The 18,506-nt window shown below is 32.6% G+C and overlaps 1 protein-coding gene across 1 annotated transcript; it reads right to left on the bottom strand.

The window, feature by feature from the left end:
- Nucleotides 1–16,009: 16,009 nt before the first annotated feature.
- LOC120580278 (kunitz type trypsin inhibitor 104-like) lies at nucleotides 16,010–17,094 on the bottom strand. The gene has a single exon (XM_039833903.1). The coding sequence runs from the start codon at nucleotides 16,801–16,803 to the stop codon at nucleotides 16,207–16,209; it is 597 nt and encodes a 198-aa protein (XP_039689837.1). The 5' UTR covers nucleotides 16,804–17,094; the 3' UTR covers nucleotides 16,010–16,206.
- Nucleotides 17,095–18,506: the final 1,412 nt, after the last annotated feature.

The raw sequence follows: 18,506 nt of genomic DNA, 5'->3' as shown, positions 1-18,506 counted from the left end.
AAGCCCTCACCGCTTTGAAAAATTAAAGTGTTCTAGGACATGAGTCCTCCCGCTTTGAACGACAAGGCGTTCCAGGGCAAGAGCCCTCTCGCTTTATATGCTTATGCAACTGACTCCACTTGTGTATATCTACATACAACTTAACAATGCATATATGTATATATGACTTACAACTCCACAATTCAACAACATGTATGATTTAATTAATGTAAACATACATTACAGTCATCAACAGATCATTATAATTCAATCCAACAATTCCAGAAAAATGCACAATTAATCATAATCATGCTTAAACATCAAGATCATTCAACAACATTCAAAACAGAATAAACAACTCAAAATCTAGGCAACTCGCCTCGCGGGTACATCTACTCGCTATGGCGAACTCAAGGATTGGGTTGCTCGCCGTGGCGAATTCAAGGCGAATGAGAAAAAGGGTGCTCTCGGGAGTTTTTACATCTTTCTCACTAAATCTTCATTTTTAAGCTTCCTATTCATCTTTTTAATCTGAAAATTGTCCCAGTCCTCTCTAAAATCATCTAGGCACTTAAAACTATCCATATTACAGCTTATAACAACAATTCAAAAATCATGATCTCTCAGGCACATGCTCACCATGGCGAGTGGTTCTGCTCGCGAGGTGGGCTATGAAGATTGCTCACTCGCGAGGTGAGACGAGCTACTCGCCAGGGCGAGCGATGAACATCAGTACGGACAGAATGCAAGTTTTTCCCAAAAATCTCATTTTCCTCAAATTCATTCCCCAAATTTGTTTACAGATATAAAACTAAGTGATGTATGCAACCAGAACCTATTTCTCACATCAAAACAGCAATCTCTACACTCAATTCACTCAAAGACCCATTAATTCAACATAAACCCCAAAATTCCCAATTCTATCATAAACCCCAAAATTCCCAATTCTATCATAAACCTGTTAAACCCAAAATCATAATTCAATAACTATACTACTGAAGCAAACCTCACCCTTACCTTAATTCAGAAGAAAAATGCACAGCAATTCGGGTTCCTTGGTGTTATCTCGATTTTGGGGTATCAAGTCATTAATTAGGCTTGAACCTTTCAATCTTTGATATTCTCTATTTTTTCTTGGGAAGGGTAAAATTGAGAAAACCCTTAGAAACTCTAAGTTCGGGGGTCGTTTTCGTTACGGGAAGGTGTTAAGCACCCGTAACGACTATAATATTCTATAGGAACCGCTTTCCTAGCTTTATGTCTACGCTTTACTTTTATGCTTATTTATTGAAAAAGAGAGTTTATTTAGGTTAAGGATTTGGAAAGAAAGTGTATGAGATTTCATTTTATTGGACTTGGAGAGGTTTTGACCTCTTGCCTACATACCCTTTTAAGGGATCAAAATTCCATGTAGTTCTCTTCCAAAAGTATTTTTGGTGTGTTTCAATTGATTTTAGTTTTTGAAAATGGTTTTGAAGAAGAGAAAGAGGTCGTAAAGGCATGAGAGGAAAAGATAGTGAATTGTTGGTTCAATTATTAACGAAAAAAGTGTCTAAGTAGAAATTAAGATTCATTTGAATTTGATTAAGAAAATAAAGGAAAATACAATGGAGTTTTGACTCCAAGGTTTATTAGGAAAGATTTGAGTGATGGAATTAATTTGCTTTCAAAAATGAATATTTTCTAAGTATCGCGTCTCCTAAACATACATCTAAAACGGTAAACATACAACGTGTGTGTGTGTCGGTGCTTGTGTCAGTGTACATCACTATAGAGAGTCCATTGTCCTTTACATTGCCCTAGTTTACATGCTATGGTCTTGTAAGGAATTAAAAGGAAATTAAACTACCTAAAATTACATGTCCATTTGACATAGAAATTAAAAAGGTAAAGTGGCTAAACTATGAGAGATGGGGATGAAATGGTAAAATGCTCAAGAAATGGATGAAAAATGAAATAAAATGGTTAGTAGTATAAGGCATAAAATGGTAAGAAAAAAGTAAGCAATTGAATATGAGATAAAACGGCAAAATGACGACAATAACCAAAATATAAAAGGAAACACATTACTTGAAACACAAGAAACTAACAAAACATATTAAAAACAGTAACACAAGCATATGATCAGTAGCATATTCATCACAAGATTGCATATTAATCACTCATACCATGGATCAAGATATTATGAACAAAAAGTGGCAAGAAATTGCACAAAATTCCACTAGAAAAGAAGAAAAAAAACAATCAAGAAAATACACATATATTTTTATCAATTTTTGACATGTAAAAACAACACAAAGATATCAAAATTGCATTAAAGAACACATAGGGATCTTTTAGGAATTTTATGAGAAAAATTGAACAAGCAGAGGTTCAAACAGCAAGCAAACAAGATGTGAATAGCAAGAAAACAAAGAAAACCAAAGACAGAGGCCCAAGCCCAACGCCTAAAAGCCTGGGTGCACGGGAACCACAGGATTGATCCAGGGAATCAAACCCTCGATCAAACGGCCAGGATTGAAGGGAAATGGACCGGTTTTGGACCGGCCCGGTTCACTGGCCTATATATATATGTAAAGACACCGGTTTATTTCATTTGCAATACTCCTTTCTCTCTCTAACTCCCTCGCTCTCTCACTAGCCTCTCATCTTCTCTCTTCTCTTCGCCGGTTTCTGGAAGGAGACGGCCGGAGAAGATGAAGATTCATCGGAATCTTCATCGACTCCGCCGTGAATTCCAGATTCCGGCGAGCCCTAACCTCACCAGAAAATCATGAATCCTACATCAATCAACTCGTTTCTTCACCCTAAACATGAATCTAACGCCATAAATCACATGCAAGGCTTGAATCTTTGTAGATCTACATTCTTTGTTACGGTTTTGAAAATTATTTTTTTTAGGTTTTCAAATTCTTTGAAAGAAACTGTTTGAAACCTTGAGGATCTACATGGATTCGTCCTTATTGATGATTTTTAAGAAAGAACGGTGGAGTTATATGTTTACCTGTGATTTAATCGGAGATTTCGAACAAGATTTTTTAGAAATCTTCGATTTGATTCTGTTTGTTGATTTTTGAGTTGAAACTGAAAATAAATCGGTGTTTCTTGTTGGTTTGATTCGTTCTTCTTCTTCACCGGATCATATTCTTCATCTTCTTTCTTTCTTCTTCTTCTTCTTCAAAAACTTTGTGATCGTGCTTGAGTTTGTCACCACTTGGTGATGAATTCGCACTTGAATTGCAGAGGAAAACGATTCAATGATGAAGATTCACCATGGATCACTGAGAATCGATGAAAATTTGATGAATTTGTTCATCAATCTGGTTCTGGAGAATTAGGGTTCTTGCTTGTTCTTGATGGTTTCTGAATTTTGATCTAACTGAATGGAGAGAGAAATTGGAGTTCTGTTTGTGATGTGGCGTGAATTCTATCGCTTTTTCTGACACTGTGCACTATTTATAAGCTGCCAAGTTTGCCTTTGGACCAGTGAAATGGTGACACCTGTACTTGGACTTGAAATGGCTCGGCCTTGTACAATTTGTGACTTGGGACCTTTCTGCAAAATAAGAAACTTGAAGGACTAATCTGCAATTAAAAAAAACCTAAAAATGCAATTTTTAAAGAAATTGGGACCAAAATGCAATAAAAATAAAATTGGACTAGAAATTGGTAAATTGGACAAAACATAAAGTGAAATCTAAAATAAAATCAACAAAAGGACTAAAATGAACCAATAACAAAAATGAGGTATTTTAATGGGAAAAGACCAAAATGCCCCTAGGGACTAAACTGACTCAAACTGACTCAGATGCAATTTTTGAAATGATTTTTTAACAAAGACTCAACAATGATTTGTAAAACAAGTTGAAAAGACTCAGAGACAAACACAGGGACTATAATGGGTTCCACTGCAGGAAATGACCAAAATACCCTTCTTGTACGATTTTTGCAAATATTTGAATTAAAATGCAAGAAAACAAAGCAATGATTCAGAGAGACCTTTTTTTAATGACTTGTAACACAAGAAAAGACACTTTGGATGGTTTTATGCAAGAAAATCACAGACAAAATCACAATTGAAAATACATTGAGACAGAGACAGTAAAAGGTGCAGATGAAACAAAGTAAAGGTTCAGAGTAAAACAACAGTAAATTGATAATTATCAGTAGTAGAAAATAAATTTGAATGAGTATTTTTAAGTCCAAAATCAGGGTATAACACTTGGCTCTACTTGCTCTTCTCTCCCTTTCTCCCAAAAGTTCTATATTCACGTAAAAACGTTTATGACCTTTCTTTTTCCTAACTCCCCAAATATTAATTCCCCTTTATTTCATTTACTCCCCCATTAATTCTATTAATTCCTAATTAACTCCCCAACCTCCAAAATAATATTAATTCTCACACTATTTTAATTATAATAAAATAAACTTTATAATAAAATAATACACACCACATAATCAAGAAATATTATTTAAAATCATATAAAAGACTCTAAATAAATCAAAAATAAATAAAATAACGACTAGGGCGTTACAAACCCCAAACTAACCCTGAAACCCAACAAATTATTTCTGACCAACCCCAACATTCAGAACCAGAACATTCATCTAACCTTAACAAACAAAATGCTTCTGATCAACCATCCACTTCTCAAACCATAACCATCCAACAACCATTACCAAATATCCTAGAGTCTGAATTTATTAATAATGAGCTGCTCAGGATCAGTGATGAGGTAAAAGAACTTATTCTTCTCAGAAAAGTTCCTATACTTTCCATCCATTATGAGGATCAATGGATGAGCCTAAAGAAGAATGTTGTTGAGTTGCTGGACAAGATAAGTCAAAAATGCCTAAGAACACAAGCTATGGTTCTTAAGAGGCATCTAGTAGCAATTCACAAAGCTGAGAAAGCTAAAGGTCCGCTTCTCTGTCTTGCTAATGCTCCTTTCTTTTCAGAAAGTGAGTATGTTACAAGGGATGCCAAGATCTTTCAGCAATTGAAGCAAAAGCTTATGTCTACTCAAGCTGAAGCACAAGCTAAAGATGAAGAACTACAGAAGATGAAACAGAAGACAGAGGTTCTGGAAGATGTTGTGTCTAAGCAGGCAGAAGAGATGAAGAAACTATCAGAACAAGTGAAATATTTGATGGAAGCAGCCTCTAAACAAGCCCAACCTTAGTTGCACACCTAATTAAGCCTATTTAGATTTAATTCATCATGTTCATTGCTCTGATATTACTTTGTATGCTTCTGAGTTTGAATTTTTTAACTTGTCTGTTATTTATACATGTTTCCTACGTCTGAAGTAATTTATTCTCTATGATATTTACACATGTTTTATATTGCTTCTGATTGTAGTTATTTACAGAATTTCTCACTAATTTTCTCATCTCTTTCTTTTTGTCTTCTTCTGAGCCCCGTTAATTTAATTTTAACCAAGTTAAATTAATAGGACCTTCTTATGAACTCTTAGTCTATTTTAATGTGAGATATTTTTTTGAGTATTATTTTTTTTTAAAACTTAATGATGAATTTAATTAACATGGATAGAACTCAGGGGGAGCTTACAAACCTCACCTTAAAGTACTATTAGACTCAGGGGGAGCTTAATTACAAACCTCTTACCCAAATAGTCAACGTGTTAATTAGATTAACAACAATTGAACTTTTTAAATACTATTGTTTGTCATCATCAAAAAGGGGGAGATTGTTGGAACAAAATGTGTTTAGCAATATTAACCCCTAAGAGTTTTGAAGATAACAAAGTATTAAAAATTGTAAATTGGATAAGCTAATATTTGTTCAAGTGTACAGGACTATAGACAATATTTGACATCTTAAATTGATCCTGAAAGAACAAATAAAGAGCAAGAATATCAACAAAAAGAGAAGCTTAAAGCATATGAAGAAATCTGCCTCTGAAATTAAAGAAGCTCCTTAAGTTAAAATGCTCCTGAAGAAACAGTGCACCTGATGACGTCATCAGAAGCAAGTTCATCAGAAGCAAGTCTATCAGAAGCTATTTCATCAGAAGCTGTATATCACCAGAAACTATAGTTCATACCTAAAGTTTCAAATAGTTGTTTAATGGATTCAAACTCGTCTAAAGAAAGCGAAAGACTGAAGAAAAGTGGCAACGGCTAGTTTGAAAGGATTTGAAGGCATTGGATGCTTATCTTTCAAAGAGCATTGACAAAGTACGTCTGTACGAAGTGTACGACCACTATCTCCACTACTCTGTTTATGTCTACGCTACAAGACAAGAAAAACAGCTCTGCCTGCAGAAATGTTCCCTCAGAATAGGAATGGATTTGAACTTGACAAAAACTAAAATTGCTGACGAATTTGTTTACAATAACTAAAAAGTGCGATTTATTTTTGTATGGACTAAAAATGAAATTCTGGATATTTATAGGGACCATTTACTTAATTAACTTTACCAAAAAAATGAAATCCAAACACCAGTAAATTAGTTCGTCATAATGTTGGGACTACGGAGGAAACCAACATTGGGTTGGAACATCATATTATGGTAAGAGAAATCACACAAGTGAGATTGACACCACATCTTTACTTGAAATGTCTAATAAGCATGTATTTTGCCAACTCAGCATTACAGATCTACATTTTTCCATTTTCAGATCACACCAAAGACCAAAAGTGAAGTAATTTAAAATAATAAAGGTTGACTTAAAAAATTGCGTCAAACCAAATGACATTCGAAAACTAAAATTTTAACTAGATAAAAAATTAAACAAATGACATGTTCATCGTAATGTTGTGACTTCCAGGGGGAGCCTAAACTGAGTTGGATAATCACATTTGGGTAAAAGCACCCATAAAAGTGAAACTAACACCACATCCTCATCCAAAATTTTAAGGCATTAGTTATTTGTGTCATCTCACTTATATTTTTTTTGACCACCTACTCTTGCATCCAATATGAAACTTTAACTCACATACGACAAATTAACTTCTCTCTCCTAAATGTGAGACTTTCTACATCTGTAATTTGGTGACATAACCAAATAAAGTAATATTGAGGCACAAAATGGTAGAAAAGGTTGGTTGATCGGGGTTTCATGAAGAGATCGTTATATTCATTTATTTCATGAGTATAGAGAAAATGAACCAGAAAAAGAAGTAAATAAAAAAGGAATTTTAACATGAGAGAAATGATAAGGGGAAAATATGAGTGTGTGCTTTTATAATGAGAGTATATGGAATAATGTGAGTTGCTGGTAATTTTATGAGATTGTTGAAGAATTAGGAGTTTTGGGGTAATTATTTTACGACAAATTAGACTCAATTCAAGAATCGCAACATCAATTTAATTTTTTTTATAAGTATGTTGTTGAGATAAAACCGCAAGTGCACGGTCTTACCGAAGTAGTAAAAAGATGAGTATCGTTCCGACAGGGAGTTATGAATTCAATTAACTTTTAATGATGATTAGACGAAAGAGTTTTAGATAAAAGTTTGGATTTTTAATTACAAGAAAATAAATAAGATAAAAGCCTTGGAACTATTGGTTCATCCTAATGACAAGTCATTCACAAACCAAACTATTAAACTTATAACCTTATGTTAGACCTAATTTCTCAAGACAGTTTCTCTTTTGTTCCTCTAGCAACCAAGCCTATTTCGCTGACTTGATTACTATTAGATTTTGGTCCTAAGTTGCAACCAAGCCTATTTCGCTGACTTGATCACAACTTAGAATCCTTGAAGTTCGAAACTATACGTCTCAAAGATTGAAAAGACTATTTCGCTGCCTTTACAATCTTTGTCTAAATTCACTTGTTCGAATATCAAAACTCCACTTTCGTTTTATGAATTGATATTTGAGATGATGGACGAACAATTATCAAACCCTCCACTTTCGTTTCCACAGTTTGATAATGGTTAATCCATGTTAAAGCGGTGAATTTAGATTAGAGATTAGGGTTACATAAGATTAATGTTTAAAGCTTGGTTTGATTAGGATTATGTCATTAGACTTATCCAACAATCTCAAGACAAGAGAAGTCTACTCACTAACGTTCATTGTAGACATAGAAGAGAAGAAGAAGAAGAAGAAGAACATAAAATAAAGGTGAACTTTTATTCAAAGAAACAATTGTCACTTATTATTTCCGAGAACCAAAGATGAATATTTGTGATGGCTATCTACTCTATTTATAGTTTACATTCGACTTAAAATCTAAGCAATCACTAGAATGTTCCACAAGTAAACTAAAACAGAGTAGCTTAAAATCTAAGCAAAAGCAGTTCTAGAGTGTGGCACGGCCGTGCTAAGCCTAGCACGAGCTGTGCCAAGTTTCTGACTTGAGGGAGATATATTTTTGTCTCCAAATCTTCGTATTTTCGTACCAAATCAGCTCCAAAACCCCTTTCTTTTGCTGGAAGACTCAATACATCAATACTCGTTCCTGAAATATAACAATATGCAATTGTAGTAAAATAGTTCAAAAAGGAAATAATATTAATATAAAATAAACTTAAATCTAATTAAAACAAAACTAAATAATATATTAAAATAGATAATAAATGACTCATCATATGTTTTTGTCAACTGAGTAGAACACATATGCATTTTTCCATTGTTAGATTCTACAAAAGACCCAAAGTGAAGGAATTTGAAATAAGGGAGGTTGAATAAAAAAAAAATAGCATGGAAGCTAATGACGTTCAATAATCAAAATTTGGGATAATTTTTTTAAATAAATGAGATATAAAAGTTAACAAAACAATTCATCATAACTTTGGGACTTCCAAGGGATCTTACACTGAATTTTATCACCATATTAGACTAAGAGATACCATACAAGTGAGATTGATATCACATATTCACACAAAACCTTAAGCCTGTAGTATGTATATGAGTCATCTCACTTATATGTTATTCAAAATCTACTCTTCTATCCACTATAGAATTTTAACTCACACTTGACTAATTAACATCTCTTATTCAAGTTTGCAACTCTCTGTGTCCATAATTACGTGACATAGTCAAATAATATCAAATGAAGACACCATATGTTTAAAAAGGTTGGTTAGTGATGGTTTCATTGAGGGAGGTTTATGTTTCTTTCTCACATGAGAAGAGAGAAAGGAAATTAGAAGTAAGAAAAAAGATACGAAAAAAACATTTGAACATGAGAGAAGATAATGGAAAAAAAACTAATCATTGTGTGTTTTGTTTGTGAAGGTATAGAAAACAGTGTGAGTTGTATGATAAATTTATGAGTTTACTCAAGGAGTTGGAGATTCTTTGGACAACTATTTTACCAAAAAATTAGTTTCAATTAAAAAAACACCACATATTTTTAAATATCTAATAAGCATGTATTTATCAACCCAACATAACACATTGACAATTTTTCATTATCATTTGCCACACACGGCCAAAAGTAAATAAATTTGAAATAATTGAGGTTGAATGAAAAATTCACAAGAAAGAGAATGACATTCAAAATTTAAATTTTAAGATTGAAAAGTTAAAGACTTAATTGCTGATTTAGTCCCATATTTTCAGCAACTCATGAATTGGTCCGTTCATTTTAAAATCACTCAGCTTCACTGCTAGGAAATGCAAAATTAATGACGGAAAAAATAAAATCTCTCATAATTTTCTTGGTCGCAAAATTTAGAAACATAATTAGAGAGGGATTTCATGTTATCCCTCACTAATTTTTATTTTTTTAGTAGTGTTTTGGTCCCTTTATGCTATTTTTAGACTAGAAAACAATGACCTGACATATTTTAGATGACCTTGCATTTAGTCTAATGATATAGAATGATCAATACCCATGTAATTACATGAAAAATCCTTTAAAGTCTTAATTTAAATATGACATATCACCATTTTTAAGTTCAAAAATCTGAAAGAGGCACCAAGACCGTGTAATTTTGAAATGGAAGGACAATTTTCGTGAGTGAGTGAAAATAGAAGAACCAAAACTGTAATTAAGCCAAAATTAAACAAATGACATCCAAAAACTAAAAAAATAGTTCATCATATTGTCGTTAGTTTCGGGGCATCCTACATTGAGTTTGATCATCGCGTTAGATTAAAAGAAACGAAACAAGTGATTAGACACCACATCTTCACCCTAAAGCTTAAAGTAGTAGGTATATGAGTCATATAACTTATATGTTGTTCAACATCTACTTCAATTTAATATTAAAATTAAATAAATGACATCCAAAAACTAACAAAACAGTTCATCATAATGTTCAGAGTTCAGTAACAAAAAAAAAAGTCAAGAGTTCTGATGGAAACTACAATGAGTTGGATCATCACATTATGTTATGGTTAATAATACAATTGGCAGCACATCATCATCCAAAATCTTAGTGTATTAGGTATATCGATCATCTCACTTATATGTTTCTTAACATTTACTTTTGCATTCAGGGACAAATCTAGACATTGGATACATGTGAGGTTAAGATAGTCCATCAATGTATTAAAATTTTAAATTGTCTCTGATTGTACACTTCATTAGTCAAAATAGTCTCTAACATTCAAATACTTCATTGATATTGTCATATTAGTCCTTCAATATACTTATTTATTGTCACTTCAGGGACTATTATGACTAACAAAGTACAAAATCATGGATTATTTTAGAATTTTAATACACTGAGATAATATTATGACTATTTATTACATATTCAGGGACAAAAATAAACTATTACCATTTTTCTAATATATATAAAAAAAATAGGGAAGGGCATGTGGGGCTTGAGCCCCACATAGCCCTAACATAGATCCGCCCCTGATTTCATATAAAGTGAAATTTTTACTAACACTTGACACAATATCTGTGTTCTACCACCAAGAACTTCTCCCCCGCAATGTTAAACATAAATAACATACCATCGTTGGACTTTTTGGAGGAGCCAGCACCGGTCGGTCGACACATTTGAGAAGGAACAACCACACAAGTGAGAATGATACTGCATCTTCATCCAAAAATTTCATGCTTAAGTATTAGTTTTTTTTCTTCCGCTTATTAGTTAATAAACCTCAGTTGTTTTATCCCATGTTTGAATTTAACTGACACTACTACATACATCATAATATTGTCTCCCTCAACTATGACGAAATTTAGCCCGTGCTTGGCACGGATTTCCATACTACTTTTACTTCAATTGCATATTATTATCTTTTCTTAATATTGTGTTGAATTGACCACGGACATAACTCATCAATCACTATCTCTACTCATCAATTCAATAAGAGAACTCCAAAATGAACAAATAGTGAAAGTAGTATGAGACGTGTTGATCGCACTATCCTTAAAAATTTTCTGCGTAATTATATGCTAATCCTCCAGGATTTAACAGACCCTTCTTAATATAAAATCAAGGATGCAAAATTAGCAAGAATAACTATTTTAGGAAGATGTAACCCAAAATTAATTAAATAAAGTTATTTGGTACGGGAGTCTCTTTTTTAACTTTCTGTCCACCTTATGAATACCTCAATGAAGTGTATGCTCTATACATAAAAGAACGTTCAGCCATAATTAAATGAAAAATTGTGAGAATAATGACAATTAAGGGTGGCTTGATTGTTTAACAAAACTTTACTTTACTGTCAAAATAGGAATAAACTCACTTTAATGCCATAATGTAATATTACTATTATTATTAAATAATTAAATTAAATTTTTTCTTCTAAAATATTTTCCACTTTAAATTGAGAGACAAAATATTTTTGAAAACTTTTGAAATATAAATGTAATTTACAACATTTTCGTCTCAAATCCTTAAAACTAATTTTAATCCAAGCCAAAGACGTCCAGTAGGTTTATAGAAAAATAACTGTTAAACACATCTAAAGAAACACTTAGTGGTGTCCGAAAAGGACCCCATACGCCCTGAGTTGCATAGAATTGCATGTGCAATTCTGTACACCTCGCCATGGCGAGTAACTGCTTGTTGGGGGAGCCTCACATGATAGGGGAACACAAAAATGGGTTCCTTCTTGGGAACACATCCAAAATTTCACAAAAACCCCTAATTTTGATCTCAATTGTCCCGAAATCGTTAGACAAACTTTGTTAATAGTAAGCATACATTAAAAACAAATCAAAACACTTTAATCATGAGTTCATATCATCGTTTCACCATAATTTCAAAATCATATTCATTTTTCACCAAAAACTCATTTTTTCCACAATTCAATCCAAACTTCACAAACAACACCAACAATTCAACACCCACCAACATACAAACATATCCAAACATTTAATGAGTGATTTGAAGCATGTTTGAACAATAATCATTCACAAATTTCATGGTTTTCACACAATTAAGCTAAAATTGTTAAAACAACTTATTTCAAACATCAACTATGAACTTGAGCATATAAACACTTCAATTCCACATGTTTCAAAATACCCATACCTACACATCAATTTGAAGCACGAAAATTAACATAAAAAATCATCAAATTCATAATTCATTCAAAAGCAATTATGACCCATAAGTATAAAAAGAAATTATAGCTTATTAGGTAGAATAGAAGTATCCCGCTTACCTAAAATCTTCAAAAATCTCTAGCTTATTAAGGTAACTCTATTCTTATTGGGCCTCAAAACTTTTTCCACTTAATTCTAGAAAGTTACTATACACCTAACTCATTAGGACATCTCATTATTTTACCATCTCAAAATAATTACATCAACTAACTAGTAACTTAATATAAATAATTATTCTCACTAAAGCACTAATAATAACCTTTCCAATAATATTACTAAATTACACTCTCTCTAAATGACCAAAATGCCCTTAATCCTAAAAATGACTAAAATACCTTCTCGACTAGAAATCCACTAATCCCAAATCAAGCATACCAATAATCAAATAAACACACATAATAAATAAATAAAACAATTCTAGCTAAAAAATGGACTGTTAAACAAGGCGTGCCGAAAGTGACCTCAAAAGTTTACACCATAAACAAGTCTCAATAAAAGCTTACAAAATAAGATTAGTTGATACCTAACCAAACAATCGTGTTCGACCACCAAATATGAAAGCTTAAACTAAATTTAACATGAGTAGTTTTCATTCATCAAAAGTAATGTAACTTATCTTTATCCAACAACTGGTGTATGAAGATTTCCTTATTCTTAAATAATATGTTAGTTCTCTCTTTCTATATAACCCAAGAGTAAGATAGCCAAATAAACTGCATAAAAGATCGTCACACTCGCAACCTACCTGAGGAGTGAACAAAATGAACAAAGTGGTCCTACATGTGATACAGATCAGCTGTAAAGAATCAAATCGACTCCCGAACTAATTTCCAAAGAGAAGTAAATATAGTGTAGGATAGAAACAGATGTATTAATCATTGTTTGAAAGTGTTTCTTAGTCCCCAAGTTTTACTAAAATATTTTAGAACGCAATCTGAAATATTTTAGTGCACAATCTGAAATATTTTGGTATATAATCTAATATATTTTGGTACTTGATCTGAAATATATTTTGGTACTGAATATGATATATTTTTGTACTCAATATATTTTGGTGCTCAATTTGAGATATTTTTAAAGTAGATTTAATATGTGAATTACTAGTTTCCAAAATAATATTTGAATTACTTGTTGTCAAAGTTTCTCACATAGCCGAAAAAGACTAATGAAAAAGGTTGTTGGATATCATTTGTATATTTAGTCATGTGGCCTTTATCTCTTATTGGATAAATTGTCCATAGAGAAAATCTTTTATGAACACATACCTAAATCAATATTATTTAGGTACACTCACAAGAAATCAATAAAATTAAAAAAATAAAATTAGCCACATCAATCAATATCATTTTGTTTTATTCTCTTTTAATTTTGTTGATATCATGTGTGTGTCCAAATAATATTGATATAGGTATGTGTCTAAGCAAGATTTTCTCATTGTCCATAATTTTTTAAAGTAGCCTAGACCATTAATTAATTAATATAATTTAGATTGAAGAATTTAAACATGAAGTAAAAAGGTTAAAATATCATATTTTCCCTATATCTTTTTACCTAATACTCCTTTTGGTCATTTTATTTTTTTTATTTGTTTTAGCCCTTTATATTTCGCATCAGTAGTAGAAAAATATTTTTAGATATTGAAATTCCAATCACTAAAGTAGAAAAATCGATCGCTAAAGACGGATATTAGATACTGTATGTGTGCCAAGTATAAAGCAGATACGACAAGTTTAAGAATTCTTTAAACTTTGTCCAGCCCTTACAATTGCATGCAACTAAGAATAGCACATTAGTTGCTTCCAAGTCTAAATGCACAAAAAATAACGCCAGTTGCAGCATAAGATGCTAAACTAATCCTCTTGGCTAAACTACATGAACATAACTTAAATATATTTGTCCACAAAATTGCATGAACATAGAATACAATTCTAAGCCACCTCGGATTTTCCTCTTTGTTTGATAGTCTAATTGCAAGTATACCACCAAGCAACCCACTTGGGTTGGCCTAATGGTATTGACTTGGGACTTAGGAGTGTGCTCCTCTTCGAAGTGTCAGGTTCGATTATCTCTGATGCCAATTTGAGTGGGCTAATTTAACTTCTTCTTCCAAAAAAAAAAAAAGTATACCACCAAGCATCAAGAATCCCATTAATGAAGCTCACAAGGGAAAGCCATGTAATGCAATTTCAAATTAATGTCTTGGACTCATCTTTATATATGATACAATCATAAGGCTTTAAAGAAAATAATATAATTCTTACGAAACAAAATGATTAAACTTGTACATAAGTTAGAAAATAGAAATGAAATAATTACAAAAATGGAGGTCAAGTGTGCAATCAATAAACCTACACAAACTAACTGCAATAGCATTGAAAAGACTAAAGCATATGTCACAAATAAACAAAGGTGCAACAGCTTGGCAGGAAGAGCAAACATCACAACAGTTAATTAGAGCCATATATCACCAAATGGCCAAACACTATATGATTTCATGCCTGGGAATATAAATGGTAGGTGATCTGATAGCAGGCCGGTCCAACTAATATTCGAGAGGCTCTGATACCATCTTAGAATTTGTGGTTGGGCTTAATACAACGCCATAAAATCGGCTTGTGAGGTTAAACTAAAATGAGTGTGACGCTTGTTCAACATGATCAATGATGGAGCCAAAAAAAAAATCTCGGTGGGTCGCTGTTTACCGATATTTTTGATAAACAATAAGACTAGTTTTAAATTTCTTGCAGGATCAAACTAAAAATCCCAAATGGCCAAATAAACAATGGTAAACAGCTTGGCAGGAAGAGAAAACATCACAAAAAGTTAGTCAGAGCCACACTACCAAATGGCCAAATGATTGCATAGCTGCAAACTACATAATCAAGTAGAAGTCACCCAAATCTGCTTTTTGCAATTTCTTTTTCTGTGTTAAAACTTGATCAGAATCTGAAATATGTAGATTTTGACTCATGGTTTGAATGCAGCGGATTAAATACATAACACAAAGATAAAGAGACAGAGAGACAAAGCAAACACAAAACAATTTTATATTGGTTCCTCCCACAATAAAGGAGTAGTCCAATCCCCTTGCACTTCCAAGGGGTTTCACTATAATCACTTTGGATTACAAATTGCTCAAGGACTCTTCCAATAGACTTCTTAATGCTCAAGCACAATTGCAAGACACTTCCTGCTCAAGGACACTACCTAGAGACTTCTTGCTCTAGGACAACTCTAAGAGACTTCTCTTTGCTCCAGGGCAACTCCTAAAGACTTCCTTGCTTGAGGACAACTCCAAGAGACTTTCTAGTTGCCCAAAGTTTCACCAAGAGACTTATCTTCTCAAGCACGCAAGCGAGAGAATTTCTAAACGTTTACAACGGTAAACAAGTAAATTTGGTTCTTACACTTGATTTAATAATGGTGTTGTAAACTGAACAAATGAACATAATCTTTAAGATTTCTAAGATACAAACTTAAATAAGATATAAATAAATGAACAAATGAACAAACCTGTGGTAAACAAAGAAGATACATAAACATTCGGAGCTTTATTATATATATTTGAATATCAATCAAACAAAATACATGTCTCATTCTCTCTCTTAGGTTCAATTGAAAGGAACAATAGCTCCACGTTTATTTATTAACATTAGGTTTATAATTAAAGGCAAGCAACAAGGAAACATTATTACATTGAAAAACAAGCTTCACCATCCCAATAATAGGTCATTCTTTCTGGAACACGACTGGAAGGGCACCACCGTCGAGGGCCAACAAAATCTTGCCATTCTCACGAATAACACCAACAGTCCCACATTGAATATTACAACTAGGGCACACCTCTTTAGGACACCATTGAATGTTATAGTTACCTCCAGTTTGGGTCTGCACAATCCTAAAAAAGTTACCTTCAGCATTATCTCTTCCGGTGACAATCAACCTCCTTCCACTTGTAGCATCTTTCTCACCTAATCTCCAGTCTGTTGACTGCCCACAACTTGTGGATGTTAGGAATGTAACTCTCAAGTCTCTGTTAAGCCCAACATTGTCATCATCATGATGAGGAGCAAAAGGAGTGAACTTCACAGCCACTCCAAGTGTCCCTTCAGTGTTGTCAAGACCAACATTCAAAGGGCATGGCCCATTTCCGGTGATCAAAGTGAAACCTCCTCCATTGCCTGTGATAGCAGGCCTGATGAAGTATTCCTCGTCGTCCTCAACGGGTTCGCCACTTGTGTCGATGACAAACTGGGCTATTGATTTTGTTGCCATCAAAAGCCACACATGAGCTAGAATGAATATGGTGAGGGATCTAGTTGACATGGTTGTTTTGTTTGCTTAAACTCAAAGGCTATGAATAAGTATAAGAGGATGTAGTGGTTTTGTGATTTCTTGTTCGTTGTTGGGCAAGGTATTTATAGGACTGATCTTGTTATAGCATGCATGCAATGCATATAAATAAAAATCTAATTAAACAATACATGATTCTTTTTTTCAATTGTTAGCTGTAAGCTGCAGGATTTAATAAAGCATTAAGACAAAAATTAACTAACCTTATTGAGGATAGATGGCGTGTCAAGGAAAAAGACTTAACTTGTGTTCTTCCTTTGAATCGGGGAATTTTGTAAAGATGGAAAAAATGAAAAAGGAAAATGGTGAAATTTGTTCTCGTTTCAATCGTCGAAATGATGCGTATAAGACCAAAATTTGTAGAATTAGCTACAGACCAAAACACTTTTATCCACTTCCATTTTCGGCCAGTACTACGTCCCATCTCTACTACAAGAGAGATCTCAATTTTTAGGTTGATTTAATAAATAATATAAATAGTTTTTTGTTATGAATATTACAAGTGGATGTCCATATAGCAATTGGGTTATTGGATCATATTGTTAGCTTATTGGGTCATATTGTGCTTGCTCCCCAAGTCATTGTATTTCTCTATAAATAGAGCTCATATGTAACCTAATTATACATCACAAGAGAATAATATAATCCTCTTTCTTCTCTCTTTATTCTCTCTTCTTCTCTTTAATCTTGTTCTTGTTCTTCTTATTCTAATAGTTTCATAACATTTTTAATATAAATTAGATACCTGATTTATTTAATGAATTCAAAAAATGAATTTTTTCTTATAATATGCACCGGAGTAGTAATCATTAATTTTTCTAGTCTACCTTCAAAAAATTGTGTTAAATATGTTTTTTTTATCATATTTGATGAAAATTGAGAGTTAAAAGACTAAACACAATATTGTCCCACATTAAGTAGAATTAGTGTAGTGTTAATTGCAAAAAGTGGAAGTCATGCATTAGATGCAGGATCACACATTAGGAACGAAATAGGCACTAGCAGAAAAATATATATTTGTATATTTGATTATATGGAAATGTTAAATTAAATAATTAATTTAATCATTATCAGAAAGTGTTTTCTTAATTAGTCCCTAAGTTTTGCTAAATTATGTTGGAACGCAATGCAATGCAAAATATTTTGGTGCACAATCTGAAATATTTTGTTATGCAATCTAATATATTTTAGTACTTGATCTGAAATATATTTTGGTACTAAATATGATATATTTTTGTACTCGATATATTTTGGTACTCAATTTTGTTGGAACAAAATGTGTTAACATTACCCTTTGAGAGTTTTGATGTTAACAAGGTATTAAAAATTGTCAATTGGATATGCTAATATTTGTTCAAGTGTACAGTGTAACGCCCTCTTTGAATTATTTAATTATTTAATTGAGTCTAGAAAAGGGAGAAAGAGAGTTTAGAGAGTTTTGGGGGAGAAAGAGAAATAAGATAAGTTAGATGGAAGAGATATAAATAGGTAAACCTAGTTTAGAAAAAACATAACGTACGATCAATTTTGGAGAAAAGGGAGAAAAAGCCAAGAGAAGAGCAAGAAGACCTAGTGGCTGCGATTTTGAGTTATAAGGTAAGGGTTAGACTAACTTTGTAATTCTATTAAGTCTGTGATTCAATGGTTAGGTTTAACATGATGTAGGATGAGTTTTA

Source organism: Medicago truncatula, chromosome 4 (assembly GCF_003473485.1).
Source record: "Medicago truncatula cultivar Jemalong A17 chromosome 4, MtrunA17r5.0-ANR, whole genome shotgun sequence".
NCBI classification, from domain to species: domain Eukaryota; kingdom Viridiplantae; phylum Streptophyta; class Magnoliopsida; order Fabales; family Fabaceae; genus Medicago; species Medicago truncatula.
Note: the sequence above shows the minus strand (reverse complement) of the source record. Positions and strands in the feature narration are given on the sequence as shown.